General features: G+C 40.9%; 1 protein-coding gene across 2 annotated transcripts; it reads left to right on the top strand.

Annotated features, from left to right (window-relative positions):
• The first annotated feature begins 693 nt into the window (after positions 1 to 693).
• Positions 694 to 27,017, top strand: LOC109482809 (synaptosomal-associated protein 25-like). Of its 2 annotated transcripts, XM_019785651.1 has the most exons (8): positions 694 to 815; positions 1,805 to 2,062; positions 13,310 to 13,351; positions 21,642 to 21,690; positions 21,953 to 22,070; positions 22,670 to 22,807; positions 23,504 to 23,651; positions 26,786 to 27,017. In XM_019785651.1, exons 2-8 carry the CDS (start codon positions 1,964 to 1,966, stop codon positions 26,855 to 26,857), a joined length of 666 nt encoding a protein of 221 aa, XP_019641210.1. In that variant the 5' UTR covers positions 694 to 815; positions 1,805 to 1,963; the 3' UTR covers positions 26,858 to 27,017. The 2 variants fall into 2 exon arrangements, with proteins under 2 accessions (XP_019641210.1, XP_019641211.1); XM_019785652.1 differs by lacking the exon at positions 694 to 815 and having other exon boundaries at positions 25,930 to 27,017.

Here is a 27,017-nt window from a genome sequence, read left to right as displayed (position 1 = left end):
CACCAATATGCCCATTCAGCTGGAAAGTTGACGAGGTACTCAATATTTCATTACACAATATGGTAGTAAAAATGCGTTTGAATCTGACGACTCGATCAAAACATACGTATATCGTCAGAGAATCGTGGAAGACTAACCATTTCTTCATTAATGTGACAATTAGTAGACAGCAGTTAGTGAAAAAAATAGGTATTAGACGCCTTTATTTTGTTAACGCAGATTAATTCTTACATTTGCGATCCTCAATGGCCAGGAAAGGCGTTCCAAATTCTGTTACATCTAATAATATATAATATCTACCGACTGTTATTCCTCCAAATCATCCCCTAACCCGATAGACCCCGTGACATTATTTCACCGACATGAAAAAGGGCTGCAAAATGGCTTCCCGCAAGAACCGTGTGCCATCGCCGCCAATAATTATCAACACTTATCACCTGGGTTGATAACAAGTAGTTTCCGTCCAATCAAACGGTCGGAAGTGGAACTCCTCTCAAAGCTCCTAGTGGCAAGACAACCTGCTCGAAAGAGCTCGTTTAAATACATGTGTAGTTGCTAAAAAATCATCACCAATGATTGTTTACAAACACCAGACAGTCAAGTACAAGTTAATCTGGCTGTGCGCGCTCCCCGGCGGGCCCCCGGCTGTACTGTACCCGCAATAACACCACCTCTACTGCCGTCATTCAATCCGTCCCATGTGGCCTGGTGACGTCACCGGGGGCGCCATCTTGAATTGCAGTACCTGCAGCAGAACTGCCCCGTACGAAGGGCTGATGCGGCAAATATTCCACCATCTTCACACCACTCCGCAGGTAAGCAATATTTTTTCGCGCAATCGTTCAGGATTTCTTTCATTTGCTTCATTTTCGATGTACTTTTTTGTCGATGGTGCGAATTTCTGTCTTCTCGTTATGAAATCAGTGAAGAGCTGCATGGGAACCGCGAAAAGGGAGGCAGGTGGAACGTCATGTTGCCCGGCGTGTATACTGTCGCATCAACTTGTCAATTTCCTCTCGCATCGATTGATTGTTGTGTGTCGATTTCTTAAAAAATCGTTCAATCTTTGCCAACAAGGAAGGAACATCCTACTCACGGCTAGGCCGTTGGTTATATCCTCTAGCCTTACTGAAAATGTGACGCAGTGTGTGGGGGATGTGTTTTACTTCGACACATTCCATCGCACAAGCTCACACTTTGCTCTCATATTATTCAAATGCATTATCCTAAGGTTATTTCTAAAGAGTAAACAATATAGATAAGTTTTTGATCATTTGATTTGTGAGAACATTAGTTTGTGGTGATGAAAAGATAGAAGATGGCAACGGTATATATTGGACACCTTTCCCCTGTGCGCAATGCCCTTGCCAGCGCCGCATACATACCAGAGCGGGCCGGCGATTTGAGGTGTGGTCAACAAAGCATTATCGAACCCCTGATTCATTACCTCTACTGGCCGCCTGGCCGGCATGACTGACGGCACATTGGCCTGATTTTCAATCTGTGCCCGTGGGCATCTTCTGGATTTCTCTTATTGATTTGACGCGGAGCAAATTTAATGTTTTCGAATTGCATTTGTAGTATGATTACGGCCCCCCTATGTTGCGTGATTTCAATTTTCTGGGCAATCTTTAATTTAACGAGATTGTTCCAAAGCTCTATTCTTTTGCAGAAAAATAATGTTTTAGATTTTGACATGTTTTGAGCACGAATTTCCGATGGAGTATTTTACTGGGAAAAGTAGACCAGCTTTTTATTTGTTGAGCCAATTTGACGGAACCTTTGTCTCTATTCCCATGCGCAGTAGTCGCTGTATTTCCCGACGGACGTAACAGGACTGTGTGAGCGGGATTATATCATCCAGCCTACCGCCCGGTGAAAAGGATATATACGTACACACACCGTAAGGTCTACCGTTACAAGCCCCCACTCCGGTACGTTCTGACCGTCTACAGTAGGCACCATGTCGGACCCAGCAGACCCAGCCGCCGCCAACGGGCCCATGTCCGAAGCGGACGAGACCGCCGCCATCCAGAAGCGATGCGACGAAGTCACAGACGAGGTACACATACACTCCCTTATATACATCTCTCTAGTACGTTAGCCTCTACCAGGCCTTCCTACGGGGGTACAGATCGTAGAATTCTAAGATAATTTGCCAGGAGAGTCAGTCCGCTGGAAGGTTGAATTTTGAAGGTATCCAATGCAATTTCTGGGTGGCAAAACTGTATTTTCACAGTCAATTTCCTGGTCGATATTTTTAATGTAGTAAGTTGGATCAATGCCATTGCATGCTGATATCAGTGAGGCAATTTCTGGGTGGTACCCAAAAAATAAAGAGACTGCTCAATGACATTTAGCTTGTTTCAGTGGGGCTGTTTCAAATGCTTCAAGTATGAAATGATGACGAAAATGTGCTACGAAATGGCAGTAAATGTCAATATCATACAAAGTCCTCATCCAAAATATTTTTCGTTTTACGACCCTAAAATTGCGTTGCATACTTATAATTTTCACACGAACTTTACGCATACGATGGAAAAACTCCCCTAACAAATTATTCTTCCCTTTTGATATTTGGCTAAATTTGACTATTTTCGAAGCCGCGTTGTTTAGTCTGGTGGAGACTACTATACATATATCTCTAAGCGAGCTTGTTACAGTATTTATGACTTATCTATTATTCATACCCTGTCGTATCTGGCTTTGATTTACTTTAATCAGATGGTAGCAGCTGTCATCGTCTGCAATTGTGGGCGCCTGGAGCGTGGTCGGAGGCTTAATGTAAAAGATAATGGCGGTATTCAAAGTGTTGGTAATACATGCAGCTCGCGTGTGTGTGAATCTCGTTACACAATAAACACACGACATGGAGGGATTAGGGCCCCATCAAACACCAGCTTTTACGTTACTTTTTTCTTTCTTTTACATGAATGGTGCTCATAATAGCTAAGTAATTCTCAGTACAGAATACCTCAGTGTTGATGAACGAGTGAAAGACATTTATTGTACATATATGCTCTTACAAGCTAAGTACAGGTCATGTATGTGTAAAGCAAGGAGATATCTCATTGAGATATACCACACTATACATACTGATGTGTACTACTACCTGCCGGTTAAACTACTATGTACAATTTTAACTTTTTCTTGCCTGTAAACACATTTGTAGGTGTATAATCTGAACATATGAGACATATGGGCCTAACACACTGTTGGAAAATACTACACAGTAAACGAAAGTAGTACCTGTGTAAGAAACAGGAGGAGCGAAACAGGTACAAAAAAAACTGGTCCCGGGCCGGAGTTCGAACCCACGACCTCCCGAGCACCAGCTTCAAAATACGACGCTCTAACAACTCGGCCGAGTCAGTTGGTAGCACCTATACCCCCCCCCCACACTGTTACACTTGCGAAAAATGTGTAACAACGCAATATGATGAAACCCAGTATATACGGACGCAGTTTTCATCATCGCTACAAAACACAAGAGAAAACTATCTCCAATTGACGCTAATAACTATTCTCGTTCTACTGAAAAGTACCGAGTTTTATCTATACAACACAGCCTAGTTCGTTTAACTGCTAAGGTGATATACTTGTGACTGGTCTTCCAGTAAGCTTATAAGAGGTATTCAATTATCTGCCATGCCAAAAGGTGATTGAAACAGCTACAAAACATGAGAATCTCCGTCAATTATGATGACAATTTTAAGATCGTTTAAAACCATACGTCGAAGGCTCTAAACGCGTCTAGCTCTATTTGACTTATGTATCTGTCCGTCAAATAGATATAGACGTCACAACAATCCATTTCTTGCTCATTATATATATATATGTTTGTCGTACGTATTACTAGTAGTTACTAGTCAATTACAACTATACTATACAAATCTCCAACATGGTTTGTAATGTTGTATGTGGCGTTGTAAAATAAGTGTGTTACATGAGTGTAACGCCACATTGTTCTTGTTTTTGTCTTATATCAATTTGTGAAAAAAAGCAGCTACGAAACATATTCCAGGCTATAGTTACTCCCCGGAGAGAGTAAAAAAAAATCCGGGACGTGAACTAGGTTAATCGCCGGAAGACCTGCAGTATGACCGGAGATACTGCCGACACCGTTTCCTTTTCTTACAATATCGTTAGTCACAAGTGACGGCTATAATTGCGCTGACATTACACAGACAATGTGAGTCATAATGTTCTTCACGAGACTAGCTCGACAACAGACACTGCTCAAAACATTATCTTTAAGCATACCTTAAAAGCGTCAATAAAGATTCCATTTTCGACACGAATGAAGAAAAGAAAAGGTGCTGTGCTTAAAGATAGAATTTCATGCAGTGAGTAGTTGGAAAAAAAGACAAGCATATATCGGCGGATTGTATCATTGACATAACGTAACATAAAATTCGCAGTCTTTCTGAACTTTACAAGGTGTAGAATCTCTGTCTTGTATGAAAGTTACCCGGTAGTGTTTATTCCTAATCCTTATATTTCTTTCAAGATAATCTCCAAGAACAATCACATGCAATGGGATCTAACTAAGGACTTTTTCGGACCGTCGTGACAAACCACTGGGGTCTACATGTAGATCTCTTCAAAACAAAACTCATCCATCCATAACGGACAATGTACATGTGATTTCCTTATTTGTCACACCGATGAATCAACCAATTTATCAATCCTTCTATCTACGATCTGATTCAGTCCGATCATAAGCGTACTAACAGCCACATATAGCAGCTGAGGTCTACGACATACTCCTCTGGCATATATGCGAAGTTTTTGCTCTTCTACTGACGTGTCAAATCGTTCTACAAAACTAAAAACGCTACACTCATCGAAGAGGCCATCTTTGTAAGGCCACACCAAGTAAATTTTATGGATGACGTCCTTTGGAGACCCTAAATCTAATGCGAAAGGGCGAAAAAAAAACAAGAAGGGCCCTAAAAAACAAGATGCCTAGATTAGAAAATACTAAGAGATGACAAATGTTAGGACACATATTGAATGAGGTGACACAGTGTAACAAGCAAGAAGTCTTTTATTCATCATCAAAACAGCAATAAATCAGGTGGAACAGCAGTTGTCATCCTGTCCTGTGTCCCGTTACGGGTTTCACGTCAATCTGACGATTTGCGGCACTGTCGTGACTCTTTGGTCATAGTTACAGGAAGCGGAATTTCTTGTTTTTTTTTCAAGGAACAGGCCAAAATCAATGCGCGCGCGGACGTCATCCATAAAATTTACTTGGTGTGGCCGAAACAGTCACACCACCGATAGCCTGCTGGGTGCTATCCGACTTGTAACACGGGGCTCCTTGCCGAAAAAAATCGCCTGGATACTTTCCGCTTTATATTTTTTGTTCGGGCGAGCAAATGCAAGGAGCCGCGGTCCAAATCGGATGGCACCCAGGCCGTCTATCGGTGGTCCGATCGGACGGCACCCGGGCTCCACCTCCGATCCTGCACCTCCCTTTATCAACGATGACGCAGCTGCAATTCTCTCTCCCTCTCCTACACTTGACAACGCCCATGCATCACGTCCACACACACACACACACACACATTCGCACCTCATTGGATGCCATTGAAGTTCCAGAATAATCGAATTCCCTCCCAATCAATAAGAGACACAGAATGACGCCGTGCCGTCCCCGGGCACAGAGGCATCGGATGACCTTTCCCCATTTGTTGGTTGTGATGGATGTGCGTCGATGGTTGCTTACTGTCCAAAGGTCGCCATTACATTAGCACCCGTGCTTAATTACACCGCAGTAGTACAGTGATATATTTTCCGTCAGATACAGAATCCCGAACAAAGACTTTTTATAACAGCCTTTGTTTTCTGGTGTGTCGCAAGCAAAATGCGATTGAATGTAATTTTGCAGTCGACAGATTTAAATTGGCTCCCGCAAGGGAAATAATTAGAAGTCGCCCCATTTTCATTTGTCTTTTACTAATTAATGAAAAAAAATTGCCCGCCCTAGAGTGTCATAAGCGTGCCCCCTGTTGTATCCAGAATCGTGCTTTATCCAGAATCAAGCTCAGGCACGGTTCTGGATAGGCCATCTTATCCAGAACCGTACTTGATGCAAAACTATGTACGGCATACGCGGAGACTATCCAGAATTTTGCCTGATCCTAACCCTAACCTATCCCGGCATAGAACTAGATAAGCACGGTTCTGGATACAATATGCACCCCATTCTGCAACCTCTCTTGGTTCTGGATAGTCCACCCTTATCCAGAACCGTACCTGATGCAAATCTACGTTCTTGAAAACGTGGAGACTATCCAGAACCGTGCCTGATCCAAACCCTAACCTATCCCGGCAAAGAGCAACTGGATACAATGTTATCCCCATCCTGCAACCCCCTTCAGACGGCCCCTTCCCCGCTCTACAAAACAGCTCAGGGAAATGCAGCGCTCCTGTGACCCTCATCATTAATTTATAACGCTATTCGGAAGTGTGTCAGATCAGTATTCACGCGTTGCGAGGAACGGGGAGGTATTACGTTATAACATCATCGCCAGCGGTGCCAAATTACAGACGTCTCCGTGTAACGTGCACGGTTGAAATTAAACGTCACGTTAGGAGTGGGGCTTTCAGACAAATATCACTGCATGTAATTATGTCTTAAGCACACCTTAAAAAATGAATAAAACTTAAGGCTCTTTTTTTGGACGGACGCTTTAAGGCATGGTTCAAGATCCGAGAAGTGTATATGCATGCCGTTCTCCCGTACTATTTACTAATCTTATGGCAGATGTGGGTACGATGTCATCAACCCTGGATATAATTTATAAGGAATCGTGTATTAAAGTCACAAAAAGCGATTTTAAGACAGTAAAAACAGGATTTTTAAAGTCAATTTTATGGTATTTTTGTAAAGATGTTACACGTTTAATTAATTCTATCCCACGGCATTCTGATATTTGTGAGGCTAAATGTGATGTTGCTGACGGAAAATTGTTGCTTGTTTTGTTCCGTAGGCGGGTTTCTAGCTATTTATTGGTGGTACCCAAAATAAAGGGACTCCTCACGTAACTTGTTGGGACTATTTCAAACGCTCAAGTATGAAATGCTGACAGAAATATACTAAGAAATGGCAGTAAATGTCAGACATATTTCCTCATCCAGATTTTTTTTGCCGCCCTAAAAAATTGCATTGGATGTCTTTAAAGAACAACGGTATATGTCACCCATGATAGACGGGATAAAAATGGATCCTCTCCGTGACCGGAATATCAGGACCTTGAATATAGATTGGTTGTTCTGCCGGTGTGATACTGATAGAGAGGGGGGTGGGACCAGAAATGGGGCACTCAATAGCGAGTAAAGCCGTTGGAAGGTGGTTCACATTGGGGTTTTCTTGAGTTTCCTCCCGTTCAACTTTCCACAACAAAACGCTGATCTGTTATCCAGGAGGACTTGCTCGTGATACCCCACAGGACCCTCCAAATCAAATCGAAATATGTTAAAACACATCCCGAGAGAGATGGCTAATTTTCATCTCAGAAAGTGTACGCAGTGTTTCCCTAGTTATGTTGTAATCATGTTGTTTTTGATGTTTTGATTGTTTTACGTCTGTTATTACGCTAGACATGGTCTCTAGCTAGGTGTTGGGTTAGATTACATCGAAGTAGGTAGCGAGTAGATCTAGTAAATACTAGACGTAGTATTTTTTTGTGATAATTTTGAAAACCTTTGCCATTATTTACTGATTGGGATCCACATGGCGTATGTACGTAGTCTCCACAAGACTGCAACAACTCAAATTTAAAAGTTTAAAACCTGTAAAATTTAACCAAATTTCGGAAAATAATTGTCCAGGGAAGTTTGGCCTCCGTAGAGTTCAATTGCAGTTAACCCTCCCGCAGACTGACTCTCCTGGCCAATTATTTCCAATTCTACGATCCGTACCCCGTAGGAAAGCCTGGTGGAGGCTACACATGACGTACAGCTGTACACATGATTGATCCAATGAGGTGATAAAAATCTCTGGACAATAATTTCGTCGGGCGGAAGTAAGTTAACACAACCAGATGAGGTGCTCGTGTGTGCTTCGTATCGGGTACAAATTGAATTTGAAGGAAGCGTACATCATGCACACAAAAGGAAATAATAACGTACAGCGTTAAAATACATTTGCATGTATATCATTTGTTTCAGGAAATTGATTAAAAAAGAAGACGTCCATCAAGATAGGGGTGTTTCTTAAATAATATTGTATGACCTATAAAAACTGCTACGGTTTTAAAAAAATCAAAATTTCACGCATAGTAGCAGACAACACATGCCAAACTACATACCAATACAGCAAAAAAAGATCATGAGCTATACCTGCTAACGTACAATACTAATACTACTTACGGAGTACCAAAAGGCTGTAAATCCACGAAAAGCAAAATGGAAACGATGTGCAGGTGATTTCTGTGAAGAAAAGGCTGGAATTCTATTCTAGGCAAGAATCCCATTTGCTTTCGTGGATAATCTCCTTATAGTGTTTAACTAGACCGTCGCGACAAACACTTTGTTGTAAGCCGTGTGAAAGTGGGACACGCAAATGTACTCCAAACAGCGGGGGGTTGCAGTTCCCGGAGTTACACATTATGATGAAACGTTTTGACCTAGATCTAATCGATTATTCTGCAAGACGCCAATACCGAATAGGGAAAAAACGTGCGGAAAATACGAGCAAACTCATCAACTGATATGATCTCTCATCTATCTGACTAAAGCTGCCTGTTTGTCTGTGATCCATAATTACAAAAGAGCAGTTTCTTTGTATCGCATATATAACTGGTAAACCACATTTCCTTTGACCTTAGTGCTGAAGTTCTGGTGGTTCTGCAACGATGCGAGACTACAGGAAAATGCCTTTAACGAGTGTCCGCTTCTACCGTAAGCTACCACCAACATCACTTTCCTCTGACCTTGGTTCTGAAGTTCTGGTGGTTCTGCAACGATACGAGACTACAGGAAAAATGCCTTTAACGAGTGATCTACAACAAACAACACTGACAAAAGTTCAAGTAGTCATTTACCTCTGACAAAGAATAAAACTTACGGAGTTGCATTATAAACAGTAGAACTCAAGGTCTCCTTCATGAATTGCATTTTTTTTGTAATTGAGCGTTTTTCCAATCAATATTTGGATCAGATCTGAATACACTTGGATTCTGGATATAAGACAGCACCAGCTTGCGGGGGCGTTACCTGAGGCCCCAGGGATCTATTAGATTCCAGAAGCCGTGGGAAGAAATCTTACATGCCACGACCTTGTCTCAAGCCGACACCCTGCCAGCCTCAATTTAGATGCATTCCAACCAGAGTATCCTATCGGCAATATTCTGCGCATACATGCATATATATAAATCCTTTATAAATCTTTATGACTTATAAGCTTTTTTTAAAATACAACACAAAGAAGAATCTCTGTCTCAGTCTTTACTGAAATCTTCAGGTCTCATGCTCCCTGGTTTCCAGCAAAAAAGGATTGCCCAAAATTCGATGTTCAAGCATAGCTTAAATAATGGTTAAATGTCCCGCTGTTTCAGTGTACTGAAGAAACGGACCTTTACGTGTTCTTTAATGTATTCTTGAATATGGATTTTCATGCAGTGCAGAGCAATAGACGATGAACCCCATGGAGAGAACTAAGTTGCCTTAGAGAATAGTCTTCTCTGCTGGTTCTAAATTCATTTGTCAGTGACCCAGCGACGCCCGCAATTGCAAATTCTATCAAGAGACGTGTCTGTGCGTTGATGAGCAGTGTACAGAGGGCCCCTCACCTCATCTATAAAACACACAGCGCAAAATCCCCGCCCCATGGCGCTGCCTAAAAATCACCATCCATCCTCGTGCCAAATTCAGGTACGTTCTCCCCAGCATCATCGGCGATTCCGTTCACGTTTTACCGGCTGGAGGCGACCGAAGTAACGGCGACCCTCCCCTCACCGCGATGTGAAAATGCGCGCAATTAATTCGGCAGTCTGTCGACGACATGGAAAAGCCTCTGTCAAAAAGAGAAGACCAAATTAATAGAGTTTCAGGGCGCTGATTCAATCACAGTGGGTCCTGCCTTGAACTTCAGGCATTTTAGCGGTGAACTTCCACTAATTGCCTTGCGTTTGTTGTTAGCCTTGCGGTCTCGGTAATGGGGAGGTGGCAACAGCCGTGATATTTTACGATGTTGGAGGTAGAGCCACTGATTACAAAAAGTCTTGTGATTAGCTTTTCCAGCCTACGCGCAACGTTGCTACAAACGTATACATGTATTTATAGTAGATATTTCAGGAAGCCACCAGAATTCACCACCATTTCTAAAAGTTTCCACACCCACTCATTCCAGAAGAAAAGTGGGGCACTTTGTCTTCCACTGCTTCCATAAAACTTCCCCAAAATAGTCAAACAAAACAAAACTTAGAACGTATTTCGTAGCAGCTCCTTGAATAGTCATTTGTTCCTCTTGTCACCATTGTTCACTTGTACTATCTGAACACTCTTTCTATTCATTTTTACATGTTGCAACTAACCCCCCGACCATGAACTTAAAACTATTTTTATATACTTCCACGTGAATACTTTGTCTCTATCTCCTTGTAAATTCAGATCTATGAGTGTAATTTTAAGCTAGGTAACCACAAAGTCAAGTAGAAATATACTTAACCATAAAATTATTGAGCCAATACCTACGTACCACTACGATTTTCCAGTCTTATATCCATGCACATCACGTAATTTATTACGTAATTGTTTGTATCAGTGATGACAAAGTAAATAACCTATTGTCACCGCACACTATGTTATTAAAGTTCCCACGACAAAACGAACGCTTTGACACATCGCAGGTTTTCCGTGATTGTGTGACAGCCGATTGCTAATTCAGCTCCCCTGCTGCTGTCTGATTGCTTGATTCGCAGGTCGTCGTACTAAAAATCAACTTCATACATCAGACTTGACTGTATGTCACTGCAGACGTTTAAAAACTCATTTTGAGAAGAGCATGCCAGGCATATTTAACGTAGAGTAGAGTATCACTAACATCGCAATATAGGATGCCATTGTCTTTACGGCCAGATAATTATTTCTGATGACATGGTTGAAAGTCTATTGTACGTACAAGGACAACAAATGCAGTCAATCAAATACTAACGTTTTCACTACAAAACATTTACTTTGTTTTCACTACAAAACTTCATTTTGCCCCTGGGATTAAAATTAATTTGGTAAAGAAAACTTTTCCAAAACTTTGAAATATGGAATAGTTTTAGATTCAATTTTTCATTCTGTACATGTATTTCAAGTGGCTAATTGTTTGTTGACTTGGGAACGCTTGTGCATAAATATATCAGATTCAATTCACCGTTTTCTCTAAGCTAGAACCATTCAAACATATTCACAATTCGTTCCCGGTCTACAGACCTTTTTGAACGTGACCAAGTTGCTCACCCGACCGCGCTACATCAAACCCACACAAATGGGGCGACAGCCTGGTTGTAAAACAACACACTGATCAATGTCAACTCCGTATGCAGATTTCCCCTGTGTTAACGTGATCAATCAATGTCAACATCGCTCCCAAACAACATCGGGTCGATACTTGTATTTTTAGAGGCACCCAGAGCGATTTCAGGGTCGGAAAAACTGGTTATTCAAAATCAATTTTTGGTCAGATATTAAACTAGAGTTCCAACAAAAACCTGTGCTATATATACGGTGGGTCAATTATTTATACAGTCAGTCAAAGAGAAAGAGAGAGGCTTAAATGAAGATTACTTTTTCACCAGTTAACTTTCATAATACGTAAAAGGCACCAAAAGCGACTTTAGGGCAGCTGGATTTTCAGTCAGTTTTTAATTATTGTCAAGTATGGTCAAGTTTTAAATATAGCAAGTTGAATGAACCCTTTCCCATAGCATACTGATATCTGTGAGACAAAAATGCGTTGTCGTAGATGGAAATCGGCTGCTTGTTTTGTATTGCTGGTTCTAACTATTTATTGGTGTATACCAAATACGTACCAAAAATGAAATAAAGGGCCTCCTCGCGTAGCTTGTGTTCCAGCTTTTTCAAAGGCTTCAAAGATGAAAGTGTTGGCAAAAATGTGACAGAAATGACAAAAATTTCAATAACAGGCAGATTTTCTCATCCGGAATATTTCGTGTTGTTGTTTTCAACCTTGAAATTGGATTGGATGCCTTTAAGCCAGTCTGACAACTTTGTTGTCGCCAGACAAAGACACGCTAGAGCGCACTGCCCGTGTGTGTGTGTTTGCGGAATACAGATTTCCGTTAGAAACGAATTACGCTGTCGAAGAAAGCCCCATCTTGAGTTGAGAATCTGGCCGTATTGGTTAGCCCGTCTGATTATATGGTTCAAAAGAAATCTGGAGGGTGAGCTATCGATCACTGCAGGAGATTGGTACTCCATTCCAATCTCTGTCTAACACAGAACCTTCCAGTCAAAACACGTACATCAATCTATAGTCTCACACCCTTCCCCAGACCACCAGCTAAAAACAAGGGTGGCTGAAGTTCGCGATCGGGAGCAGTCTGATCAGATTTGTCGATTCGATACCACACGAATCGAATCGAATTTGAGTTAAATTTGAGTCAAATGTGACCCACGAACACTGCATAAGCTGCACCCGACCACCAACTAAACAAGGTTGGCTGAAGTTCGGGAGCAGTCTGATCAGAGTTATCGATTCGATCTAAACGAATCGATTTTAATTTGAGTTAAATTTGAGTCAAATGTGACCCAGGAGCACACCCCGACCACTGCTAACCTGCACCCGACCACCAGACAACCATAGCCGACTCCCGTCAACACCTGAATGGTTTTATAATTCTAAAAAAAACATTTGGCTCTGACGAAGAGTAGCCGACTTCTTCGAATACCAGCCAAATACAGTCGACTTTGTTCCCGACCCACTCCTAACCATGTTTCCCATTATCATAACATTTTAACATTTTATGTATAGTTTTATGTACGATTATACTGTACGTTTCCTTCATCATGAAATCTTATGATGGCCAAATTGATCATATGTTGAAGGGAGTTGGTTCGCTGGAGAAGTACATTTGTACGGCGGACCATCTCCCCTGGCATGTTATCTGTCTATCTGACCAATTTAAACTCTTCTGAAGCCTGTTAGAGGCTAACACTAGATATACCAATTACGCACAAGTGCCGATTACATGCTCATATCGTGTTTGCACTTAGGAGATATATTTAGTTGTGAGCTGACATGAGAATCGCTAATCGTTGTGTTTTTCCCATTTTCCCTCCTCAGTCCCTGGAGAGCACCCGTCGGATGCTGTCACTGATGGAAGAGGTATGGCGTTTCTCTGACTCTCGGGCAAGGCCGACAGTAAAGCCTCGAGCGAATCCAATTTGTAGCAGGGAGATCGTGACACCAGGGTCAACTCATAGCCGAACTTTTAAGGCCACAGCAAGTAATTTTATGGGTGACATCAGGGCGCATTAATTTTCGCCTGATTTTGAAAAAAAAATGGAAATTTTATTGACATTTGACGGTGGTCAACATGACAAAATGGGCAAATACTTGTAAACCTCTGTCGGTTCTGAGACCGTCAGAGATCCAGCAAACTTGAGGCATAATTGCTCGTGTTTGATGGTGTGTTGATATTTTAAGGTGTTCCATTGCACATAAATACCCAGTAGTAGTTGTGTACCCACAATGGTACGACAAGCCATTTTCTACATTTTGTTCCAGTTATTCAAGATGAACACACATACATCTACTAGGACAGGTAAAACAGTTGAATAACTGTGGGTTGTGTCATCATGTTTTGTTACCTCCATTCTTGTGAAAATTTGAAAATCTTGGGTTTTTACCCGCCTTGTTTTTTTTCGCCCTTTCGCATTAGTTTTGGAGACTGCGGAGGATGTCATCCATAAAATTTACTAACAGTTGTGGGACTGATAATTATAAGCGTCGGCCTTTATCTTGGCAGATTCTTCATTTGTAAGGTTGGGGGATGGTCTTCTATGTTGTAGCGCTCCACGTTTCCATAAAACAACCAGTCACTGAGGGCAGGGGGCAGGGCATTTACTTCGGAAATCCATTAAGGAGCGATGGAAAAGGCGTTGTGCGATCTGGCCTGAAGCCTTAAGAGTCAAAGTCATTGATTACATCCATTAAAAGGGCTGTCCTCTGACACCGGTGTCTTAAGGTACCGATTAGTCATTGGCTACAACGTTAACGTACGGTCTGCTATCTGATGGTGATGGTCGGATCGTAAAGTAGAGGACTTAAACTTTGGTGATGTCCTCTTGGACTGTTCTGTTCGAGCTGTATTGTGTGTTTGTTTGTTTGTTTGTTTGTTTGTTTGTTTGTGTGTGTTTATGTGTGTGTGTGTTTGTGTGTGTGTGTGTGTGTGTGTGTGTTTGTTTGTTATTCTTTGTGTGAGCGCGTGCACGTGTGCGTGAATGTGTCTGTGTTTGTGTGCCTCTCTCTTTATATATATATATATAATTGTGTATGTGTGTGTATGTGTGTGTGTGTGTGTGTGCTTGTGTGTATATGTGTGTGTGTGTGCTTGTGTGTATGTGTGTGCGTGCGTGTGTGTGTGTGTGTGTCTGTGTGTGTGTGTGTGTGTGTGTGTGTGTGTGTGTGTATGCTTGTGTGTATGTGTGTGTGTGTGTGTGTATGCTTGTGTGTGTGTGAGTGTCTGTGTGTGTTCTATATTAAATCTTCAGCAGTTTTCAAATGTGTGTGACGCCAATAAAAATTCAATTTCGAAACGTGCGTCACTAAATAACAGAAATGACGCAAGGTAAAATTTTACCTACCCTGAAAAATGCAGAAAATCCAGAGTACTGCGTCATTCAGGAAGAGCACACTAACTCCCCCCACCCCCGTATATTCACTGTCAGGCAGCTGAGGAGAGTAGATAGCGGCAAAGTCCGTACTGTAAGACTTTGGGTATGACTAAAGGTCGGCCCAAGTGTCACCTGTACTCTTATAATCTACCTCCAGTCAGATTAGGTCCATTAAGCTTCTGGATACTTCCTTGAGGCTCTGTAATACCAGGATGAGGAGGCTTTAGGATGGTTCTGGAACTACGTTCATCATGCCAACACCGACCACCTCCCATATTTCCCACGTGGTAGGAAGGCACAATTATGCAAGCCCCGTATTCTTGCAATTCCTATTTTGCCCTTCATTAATCAAATTAAGGCGTAATTACAAAGGGCGTTTTCTTTCTTCGGTGTCTTTTAAGTTGTCAACGTTAGGCTATCTGTTATCTTCACTTTAACATCTACTCGCGCATAGTCTAAAACCGATCGTTCACCCTTTTTCTGAAACCTGGTAGAGGCTAATGTAATCTGTCAATATGTGGCCGATTTCTGCTCTTTTTAACCGCTTCTGAAGCCTGGACGAGGCTACAACAATACAATTACCGCATATTAATGGACACATAGGAGCACTGCATTGTGAGTCCATCAGAACAGGTTTAAGCACACACATTACACACTCGTAATCAAATCTACCAACTCGGTGCCGTTGCGGTTCCAGTCCGTGCACGTATTGTGCGCCTGAAGCCGCCCGTGTTGTGAGAAGGACCCGGCGGATCAATGGGGTCGATACCGGGCGCTGGGAAGAACGGGAGGGGAGGGCTGCTGAGCCTGCTCGCGGCTGGAACTCAGCCCGCTAATTAACGGTGGGGAAAACCGTGGGATTGTGGAGGCCCACTGGGGGTATATACCTGGAAAACCGAAGCTCACATTCCCAAAGCAGAGCCTCAAACTCAAATTCTTGCTATCACACAGTTCTACTTATCCGAAATTAAGCGATTTCTTCACTGATTTGTACTGTATTCAGATAACATCACCTTAATTGTTTAATTCTGTTCCTGTACATCGGACCTTACCTATTTGATGTTTTTGTCTTGTGCTGTATTTATTATTTAATAATGATAATAATAATTAGGTCCAGTGGCGACGTTAACATAAGTTATTTCACATTGTATTGTTTTATTTGTCGGGCTGTTTGCGTGGACGATAAAAACACAATATCAAGAATGTACACATATAGTGCTTATGACTATTTATTTCAATTTTATCATCTTTTATATCACACTTTTTGTTCCCGCAAATTTCTTCGACCTAGCCCCGGGTTGACCTCAGCATTAACTGGCCTCACCATAAATGTATTATGTTGGCTGTAACATTGCCAGTGGGGAAGACTAGCTTCTAATAATGATAATAGCACTCGTAAATATTTTTTTACTCATTTGTTTAGCCATCTCCCTGCTGAATTACTTTTTAAAATTTTGTCAGCAGATAAAATTTGCGTTGTTTACAGGGCTAGGCAGCAAGGGGAAGGTTATATCATTATTAAAAGGAGACACAAAGAAGGTCGATATTTTGCGGACAGTGATTCATGTCCCTAATATGACATAAAGGTTTCCCCGTGCATCATACTGAGGGAACAATGGGCCTGGGATAGCGGGTTTTGCGGAAGTAATCGGCACTAAACAAGCCTATCTGTCCCGGGGATCAATACAGAAACCGTGAGGGCCATCAGGCGGTAATAGACAACATTAATAGCGGTATAAATACAAGCATAGATGCCTACTAAATATTAATCTAGCAGCAAAGAGGGTGGACATTGATACGCAAAATTGACACTGTTTTGCAAAATTACATTTCTGTCGATAATGATTTGACACTTTTTGAAAAATACATTTCTGGCTATAATAGTAGATCAATGAGTTTTTTTAGACTGACTTAAACCTCCTTAGAAAACCTTCTTCGTAAAAATAAAATAAAATAAAATAAAATAAAATAAAATAAAATAAAATAAAATAAAATAAAATAAAATAAAATAAAATAAAATAAAATAAAATAAAATAAAATAGAAATGAAATGAAATGAAATGAAATGAAATGAAATGAAATGAAATAGAATGAAATAGAATGAAATAGAATGAAATAGAATGAAATAGAATGAAATAGAATGAAATGAAATGAAATGAAATAGAATGAAATAGAATGAAATAGAATGAAATAGAATAGAATAGAATAGAATAAAATAAAATAAAATAAAATAAAACAAAACAAAACAAAACAAAACAAAATAAAATAAAATAAAATAAAATAAAATAAAATAAAATAAAATAAAATAAAATAAAATAAAATAAAATAAAATAAAATAAAATAAAATAAAATAAACTTAAGCTTGGCCGGATTGTGCAAAAATCTCACGTGGTAATAGACAACATTAATAGTGGTATAGATACAAACATAGCTGCCTGTAGATCCGGTGATTCTCTGGCGTGCTAAATAATGCAGCAGCAAAGATGGTGGACATTAATACACCAAATCGACCCTTTTTTTTAATTACAATTTTTTTTGGCCGATAATCTTAATTACCAGTTGCATCTTACAAATCTCTGCAAAATCTTCTTTGTCAGAATAAAAGAAAATATTCCTCGGACGGATTGTGAATCAAAAACATATATTCATAAACATTATTAGTATGAGAAGATTTATGTTGAATCTCCAACAGATCATTTGGTGGCTACAAGACAGTCTCAAATTGGCAAGACAGTTACTGTATCAAATTGGCATGTCATTATCCAATACACTACCTGAAAATAACACCAATACAGCAAAGAAAGATCCACAAAAACGCCCAAAAAGCGCGCCAAAAAAACAACCCAAAGCCAAAACCTCTGCTTGAAGAGGAATGTTAAATTTGCCTCAGGGCCAGAAGCCAATTTATGTCCGAAATGTGGGTCTGTTCGAACCGTTAGCTGGGTCATTACCGGGTTTTCACTTGGCGGTTCCAGACGCTATTATACAAACAAGAATAGCTCCAAACAGTTGTAACGTAACAGAAAAGGACACCCCTCCCCATGTCCAAGATAAAGCATTCTGAAACTCTTATTTAGATTGAAAGCAACCTTGTTTGCCTTACTAAAAATAAGATAACTAAGTATTCGTGGAAGAAGTTCGTGGGCGAAATCGTACTCTAATAAAGAGAATAAACTTAGCTTTGTGTGCCAACAAAATTGGCCCCTCCTAAAATAAAGAAAATGGCGTTTCTGAGGGCTAAGATTTCATTTCTTTCTAAGGGAGCATGCCCCTTGACCCCCATCGTCCAAAGCACCTTCGCTGCTCGATAGGGGGAAATTGTTCAGCCAAAATCTCTACCCCACCCCCTACACGAAATTTCCCGCCGTTGCCTCTGAAGACAGTACAAACATTTGCATGCATGAAAAAAGAAGTACTGAGTGCATGACTATGAAAGACCCTCAACAATTCGCCGTGTCTATAATGTGACAAATTGATCCCATTATCGATATCATGGCGATTTACATTCATTCTGGCCAGATAGATTACACGTTTCACGTTTAAACCTATCCCCTACCTGAGCGATATATTTCCATAATCGAAAAATCAATGAGAGCAAAATTAAAGATTTTGTTATCAGAGAATCCTGTTTGAACCGGATCTTTTTCCCGCCTTATTTATTACCTGATGATTTTGAACACATTTCACAGACGACCTTTACTGAGTCAAAATCTGAGCAAAATTTAAGATTTTTTTATCAGAGAATCCTGTTTGAACCGGCTGTGCTTTTCCCGCCTTTTTACCTGATGATTTTGAGCATATTTCGCAGACGACCTTTTACTGAGTCAAAATCTTCCCCTGCGGTCGTCTGCATTATGATGAAAAATGAATGGGGATGTGCACCAGTAAATCTGCTGAAGGATTACGGTAATTTTCAGGTCGAATGTCTCAGTGGGCCTCCGTGATTCTATCCCGATATCGATTTATACACCGGCGGGCGGCCAGAGGGATTGTCTCGGTCTTTGCGCTGATCCACTGCCTGAAGGCTGGCTGAAAAGCGTCAAACTCAACCTCATAGACAGCACAACAACGCCACTTGTTCTTCTAGACAACTCTGTCTGAAAACATCCCATTTTTTTTATCCATACAATAAGACAAGACTAAAAGCTATAGCCATGAAAATGTGTTGACAGTGTCTCTATCGGTTTTTGAACCACAGTTAGCCATATTTATGGGAATGAATTATGCAATATACAATTTTCTCGCGTTCAGAGAGGGTTACATTTGTGATGGGGTTTGAAAGCGCCCTCTTGCGGGCCCCGCCCACCGAGCTGCCATGATCCCAAAACCCCCACTCAGAGCCTCCATCTTCCACGTTTAGGTTATGGGGCCATTTTAGGGTTTTGTTGAACATCGTTTACACCTTCATTACACTAGATGCTGCGACTGCTATTCGACTAAAATGTATTTGTCTTGGTATTTGACAAATCGTTCAACGAATTTCGTGGACAAAGAGCTATCTCGTTGTCTTTTAAATCATACGTTTGCGCCATGCACCTTGTAATAGAATAATAAAATTAAGCTTAAAGGTCACATAAATTCAATTTTGGCGGTGGTTTTAACGGTCACTCAGTGATCCCTATGTAGTGGAAAGGGGGCCTTTCCAGACCAGGTTGAAAGAAAATATGTGTTTATGAGTGCTGGGTTGCCTCAAATGGAAATAAATCATTTATGAAATAATGCAGTAACATAAATTAGCATGGTACATTTTGAAACATTTTTCTGCAGATTTGTCTTGAAGTTTATGGCGGGTAACACGTAATTTCAAGTGCAAGAGATTGTGTGAAAAGATGAAATGGACGAGTGTAAGAATAATACAATTATTAGGGATACACTTACAGGGATACAATTATTACGGCCATGAGAAAAAGACGTTGGCAAGTGTGCATAACCAAAAATCATTAACGTGTTGCTAATCGACATTCAAGGAATACAAAATCTGCATATGCAGTCTCCTATCAGCACAGAATGAGTGGAGTAAAGCAGCTTATTTTTTTAACTTTTAATCAGTACCAAAAACAACATTGTGTGGATATGTGATGTATTTTGACGACAGATATCACACAGGCAGTCATTCATTGATTTTACATATGCATAATTCGAGTAGAATACAGACATGCCTTAGCAAATCAATATTTAACCGTGACCTTCCCTGGTTGATGCGCCTGGCATAGATATCACGGAGTCGTTATCAGTGTGTTGTAAAGGCAGGTAGATTATCGGTTATGAGGTATCGTCTCTGTATTCAGGGCTCGAAATATTTTTTTCTGAACACCAGCACTGGTGCAGGCAACATTGAAAATTACCTGCACCAGACACATTTTACCTGCACCACTCAGAATTTAGGAAGCATAGATCATACTATAAACTGTTCAGAAACTATTGCCATTATGTCTTTTATACTTCATATACGATGTATGAAATATCAGTCAATAGAGCAAATAAGAATCCACATACAGCTACAATGTGTATATGAAAGCAAAATACATGGGCCAGTGCAGGTTAGGTGCAGTTAGAAATCAGAAATACCTGCACAGCTCCAATTTTACCTGCACTAACCTGCATATACCCAGTACATGGACCAGTGCAGGTTAGGTGCAGGTACACATCAGAAATACCTGCACAGCTCCAATTTTACCTGCACTAACCTGCATATACCCAGTACATGGACCAGTGCAGGTTAGGTGCAGGTACACATCAGAAATACCTGCACAGTCTCCAATTTTACCTGCACTAACCTGCATATACCCAGTACATGGACCAGTGCAGGTTAGGTGCAGGTACACATCAGAAATACCTGCACAGCTCCAATTTTACCTATAGTAACCTGCATATACAGGTGGTATTTCCAGCCCTTGATAGTCAGCTATGATCTAAAGGCCCAGCCTGGGCTATGGTGAATCTCTCCGCCCGGTCCATCGATCCGGCTGCATTATTTCCTGAGGGGCCCATCCTTCAAAGGCCGGTCAGAATTGCTCGCTTCTCATTACTCGATTCTATGGCCATGGCCAGGGCGCCGTACAAGGTCTCTCCGCTAGGTACCGGTCTAGACATCTGCGTGGAGCGCCATTGTTTTCCTATTTACTTTGTTATGTGGTTATGTATTTCTTCGGGAGTTTAGTGGATGCCTTAAAAGGGCAATACAGGCGGAGAATTGGGAGATGTATAGTTAGGTGCGTAGGATAATACTGTATCATAATTTATTTCACCGCGCTAGGAGAATGAACGCCAGTCCATGACTAAACACGGAGCCTATTGTAAAGGGTAGACAAACAATGGAAAAATAAAGCAAAAAACATCGTGACCATGAATGTACACTGACAGCCAGGAAAGTTAACGTTATGTTTTTGGAAGTGGTTTTGTGTATGCAAAATGTGTGTATGTATGTATGTATGTATGTATGTATGTATGTATGTATGTATGTATGTATGTATGTATGTATGTATGTACATGTGTGTGTGTGTGTGTGTGTGTATGTGTGTGTGTGTGTGTGTGTGTGTGTGTGTGTGTGTGTGTGTGTTTGTATGTATGTATGTATGTGTGTATGTTGTTCAGGACGATATTAAACTCGAAAAACGAAAACGAGAACCCCTGACCATTTGCGCATCACAACAGTCAAACAAAAACTGTCAGGTCAAAATTTCTGACCCTGGTGTCCAAATGACGAATCTTTGGTAATGGAACATAGAGCTATCTTTACTGCAGTAGTTATCAGACGTCTGACAATTTTTATTCCTCCAGGGGAAAGAAGAAGGAATCAAGACCCTGGTCGCACTTGATGAACAAGGAGGTAAGAGATACCTGTTTGGGGCGATATCACTGTCTCACTGTCTTTTAAGCGAATATCTTATCAAATTTCTAGACTCCATGATCCAATAGGGATCTCTACCGGAACAATCGGAAAAGATCCCGATCAGAGTTTCTGTTGATCGAGATCTCTACGAGTAGAATCGGCGATTGTACTCTTTACCCTTACATATTTGTCCTATACATGAACAAATATCAGGTTAGAGTTATGATAAAAAGCCACCTGCATTATTTTCTCTGGACAGAACAATTGGAAAAGATCGAAGAAGGACTGGACCAGATCAACAAGGACATGAAAATTGCTGAAGGCGCTCTGAAAGACTTGGAAAAGTGCTGCGGACTCTGTGTGCTTCCTTGGAATAGGTAAGAAGATGTGGGTTTACTTTCAAGACGGGCATTGGCCGTTATGATACTGGCCGTGTTCTGGGGGCTAGTATCTCTTTAACCTTAATACGTGTGCACCAAAGTAATTTGATAACAGCGAGGACATTATAATGTACTTGAGAACACCAGTGAGTTTGTTCTTTTTTTGCGGCAAAATATAGGCATGGAAAATTTTGGGTCAAATTTATATCAATAGAACTCTCAGTATGTCGTCACGCAGACATGTAATTTGTCAATTTTTTGCTACATATACTACTAAATCATCGTTGTGCATATATTTATTGCATCTGATACTGATTGCAACAAGAAATTGAAGATTCCACGCCTCCGTGAAGCATTTTTGTCCCCCCAATTCGATCTTCCTGTCAGTCTACAGTTACACCATTTCCCTACACAATGAACAAAATGAACAAAACAAAAATACAGATATTCAAGCAAACAAGAAAGAAGCAAGCAGACATATAAGAAAACAGACAAACAGACACACAAGCAAATAAACAAACATACAAGCAAACAAACAAACAGACAGACAGTCAATAAGGTACAAAAAAAGTCAACGCATTTGTTGTTTTCTGCAGAACCAAGGACTTTGACAAAGAGCAGGAGAGTGAGAACCCGTGGAAGGCTAACGAGGACGGGCAGGTAGTAAACAGCCAGCCCGTGCGCATGGACGACCCCAGCCAGACCGTCCAACTGTCCGGAGACTTCATCATGAGGTTTCTAACTACCGATTCAGCAACCCATTTTTTACACTGGGCATAACCCAGCATGTTTATACAGACTTTTCAGCAACCCATTTTATACTGGACATAACATAACCAGCATGTTTATAAAGCCGATTCAGTAACTCGGGACATAATCGGGACATAATCTAGAATCAATCTGTGTTGAACTCTGCACTAGTTTCAAGATTTGCATGACATCTGTGAAGATACTAACTGAAATCTTATCAGTGTCTAGCGTCAGAGACGCCCAGCCAATGCTATCCTATTAGACGCCTCAAACATGGTTGTACAGTATCTGTATGTAAAACATAATGAGGCAAATCTCCAAAGTAATCACATGCGTTGGTTATGTCTCTGATCATACTAACCATACCTTCATAATTGCTATCCGAAATATTCACAATCGTCACCCTAGCATGTCAAGAACACGGGGTATCAAACACGGACGTTTTGTTTCAGTACCAAGGAAAGCCACCGGGGGTCCCAAGTCTGATTAATCACTAGGTTTTGATAGACCAAAACCTAACGACATACAAAATGTCAGGACAATCCAGCCAGAGCTTCATGAGTTATCGTGCTAATATACATAAAAACGCTTCCTAAAGCAGAATCGTCTAGGCGAAAGTAGTTTTATCTATAATATGCTTAGTATACGTACGTCAACATTCTACTTGTGATTTTCCCCAGAGTCAACAAGGACGACGCACGGGAAGACGAGATGAATGAGAACCTGGGCCAGGTCAACAGCCTGATCGGGAACCTGAAGCACATGGCCGTGGACATGGGGACTGAGATCGAGGGCCAGAACCGCCAGATCGACAGGATCAAGTCTAAGGTCAGTACCAAGGACAGAACCAACCTAATAACGTTCCTCATTCCACCCCCACAGTCATCACTTCATCGACGTTTGTTTCTTTGTTTTATTTTGCAAATAAATAGTAAACAAATGAGCATGTAGTAAAATGAGCATGTAGTAGAATTAGTATGAACATAACAAAAGAGAGTAGTATCAGCATAATAAACGAGGATATGCGGGGGGGGGGAGACAAAAAGCCTTCATAGCTTGTCTGGGATATTCTACCGACATTTGAGAAATGATAATGAAAGTAATAAATTTCATCCGGTATTTCATTTACTTGTCAGTGAAAAGGGAATCCTTTACATGTCCTTTGTTGGTCATAAAATAATGAATTTTACACTGCATGAAACTCTATCTTTAAGCACACTTTAAGGCACACGTAAAGGTCCTTAATTCCAGTGGAAAAATAGAACCTTAACTCGCGCTCAAAGTATGCTTAAAGATGGGATTTTGAGCATATTTATTTAGTTATTTAATCTTAATTAAAGAGATCCGGGTGGCCCTAGCACAGTGCTGATTTGCTAGAGGGTCTAAAAAGTTAAACACAGACTAATAGTGAGTTACATCACAAATCTTACAAAACCAAATTATCAAATAAAAGAATAACCATACAGAGTCAAAAAATAAAACTTATTGATAGTCAGGCTTCCGGACATTTCCAAATCAACCAAAATAAAGTCAAATCGAAAACAATCAATTAAAACGACCTATATGCAAAATAAAGTTGAAAACCACAAAAAAATATTTTACAGTTGAAAATATAAAAAAGTAAAAAAAGTAGTTACCCCTGAGTGTTGTAAGTGGCGTTGTCCATGTCATACGGCAGGATACGATAACATACCCAGTGGTTCGTCGATATACAATGGACATTGTATGAAGTAATATATAGCTGTTTCTTTGGGTTTATCAAGATTGTAAAAGATCTAGAGCTGAAAACGAAATTAGGTCAACCTAAAACCATGACCACCTCTTTTTAATTGGAAAAGCCGAGTACATCTCGTATGTGAAATTTCCCATTAAGTGGTGTAGGAGATATTGATAAATCGATATTCCCCGAGCAATTTGTGTCACAGTGTGCCAATCTTAGGTGCCAAACCTTCGGCGAGGGACCGTAAGGTCACCACTCCGATTCGATCCTTTGCTGACAACGAAAATCCCCTGTAATCCCAAGTTAAAGTACCTACGGCCAATTACGATCTGACCCGCGAGAGGGCCTGTCCTGAGATCCAATTAGCAGTTCAACCAATGATAGCACGGCAATTAGTCATTTGACCAATGAGAGATAGGCATACCGCGTCAAGACTCACGAGATGCATACCGTGTAACCAAACCCCAACGGGCTCAAGACATTTATTCAGACAGCAGCCAATCGGTACTTGGGACAGAATTTGATCTGTTCACCGGGTGAACCTATCATGTTCCTCCCCAAGTGCCTTTTGACAACGTTTAATATGCAGCCACATAAATCGAATAATGACGAACCTAAATCATTCACAATATGAGTGGGCGACTAAACCATTCATTTATACCACATCACATCGCTTACCCCACAACGCACATGAGGCGGTGGTGGTTCATGCGAGTTTTAATGCATGTTTGGTTACTCCGTGCCCCTAATTTTATAACCTCGCACGCCAGGCGTTAGTCTAGCACAGGCCTCGAGAAGGAGGCCTTGCTTGTCGCCTAGGCTCGACAAATGCCTGGTGTCCGAGGCTACCGTCCTGTCAATGTTGTATATGCACGTCGATGTATTGTTGTTGTTGTTGTTGTGTGATGCTTCGCATGCCGCCTGCTGGTGTTGTACTGGTTGTACGTACATGTAGCTAGCTGTGTGCACGACGCTTGCCGAAGATGCCATGGTCACCACAACCATTGTCTTGTCATGATATGTGATATGTTAGTACATGTATACGTCCACTTGTACTCACTGCGAGAAAGTCTATCTTTGAGCACACCTTAAAGCATGTGTAAAGGTTCTGTTTCTTTTTCGATGAAGGTTATACATCCAGGTAATGAGATACACAATAAAATTGTTGCGCAAGCAATTTCATATATCTATCCAGTTGCTTGAGTGACAATTTTCTTGTGTCCATTCTAGAAATGGAACCTTTACGCACACTTTAAGGAATGCTTAAAGATTAGATGTAAAACAGTGACTGTGTTGTGTAACGTTATAGAATGTCGTTGTAAAAGTGGTTTATTTCGTGTAATTACGTGTGTCTCTATCTCCCTCTCTTGAACGCTTGTCCTCCAGTCCGATTACAACGAGATGCGTGTGAAAAGCGCAAACCAACGGGCGACCAAACTCCTGGCCAAGGACTAGAACAGGCCCCGCAATGTTGTGCACACCTCTCTTTTCGTCAACTGTCTATGTGTCGGCGTTTATGTTGTACCTTCATGTTGTGTGGTCGCTACTTCTTAGGTGTTCCGGAGTACGTATTTCTATCGCATAAAAACGCTTGCATGATGACCAATGGGGCCTCGTGTGATCAACAACGCTTTTCCGTATATAACATGCTAGTCATGTTATTAATCTGCAATAATAAACAAAAAAAACTGATAATCAAGATAATCCATGCTCCTCCGTCTTCCGTGCGAAGCCAGATCTGTAACTGTGAAAGCAACAGAACCGTAGGACCAAATCAACCGCGGGAGTTTTGTTTCACACAAAATTGGGAATATGAACTCCTCTGCAACGCATAGTCTTACCGTTTCCTACGCAGTGTTTGTACCATTTGACAAAGGGGAAAATAATTTTACGGCGAGGATGCGAGGAGCAAGGATGTATTAATAATAATAATAATAATAATAAACTAGATAAATGGGGGAAAAGGAGATAAAAAAGATATGCAAAAAAAACTTAGAAGAAGAAGAAGGGAAGAATTGTATCATCGATTGTAAAGCCAATGTTGTTTGAAGGGAGATGATTCTTGCTGTGTATGATACAAGGATTTGTATAGCTATATAGACTACATAGTTACGTGTGTGTGTAGACCAAGTGTTCTAGTCTGTGTCGACGTTGTTGTACCTAGTAAAAAAAATACAGAATAGCCGCTGTTAGTGTTTGTCCAAAGCTTCAAAACTTCACTGTGTAAATGTTGATATTTCAGGCGGTAATTAACAAGAATCGCATTGAGGATGCCGATAAGAGAACGAAGCGAGCCCTGGTCAAGGCGAAGTAAAACACGTTCCAGCGGCGGCTGGCGACAGGGTATATCTAGGGTGGGTAGTCAGTGAGGATACGGTACGGAGACTTCTAGCATCGTAGATAGCTACGGACATATTTCTACTTACGTTTAGACGGTCAATTGTCATATACCAAAGTGTGCGAGTTCCGACTGA

The sequence above is a fragment of the Branchiostoma belcheri genome, unplaced genomic scaffold (genome assembly GCF_001625305.1).
Source record: "Branchiostoma belcheri isolate BF01 breed outbred unplaced genomic scaffold, Haploidv18h27 scaffold60, whole genome shotgun sequence".
NCBI classification, from domain to species: Eukaryota; Metazoa; Chordata; class Leptocardii; order Amphioxiformes; family Branchiostomatidae; genus Branchiostoma; species Branchiostoma belcheri.
The sequence above is the reverse complement of the archived record's forward strand: the minus strand, read 5'-3'. Positions and strand labels throughout refer to the sequence as shown.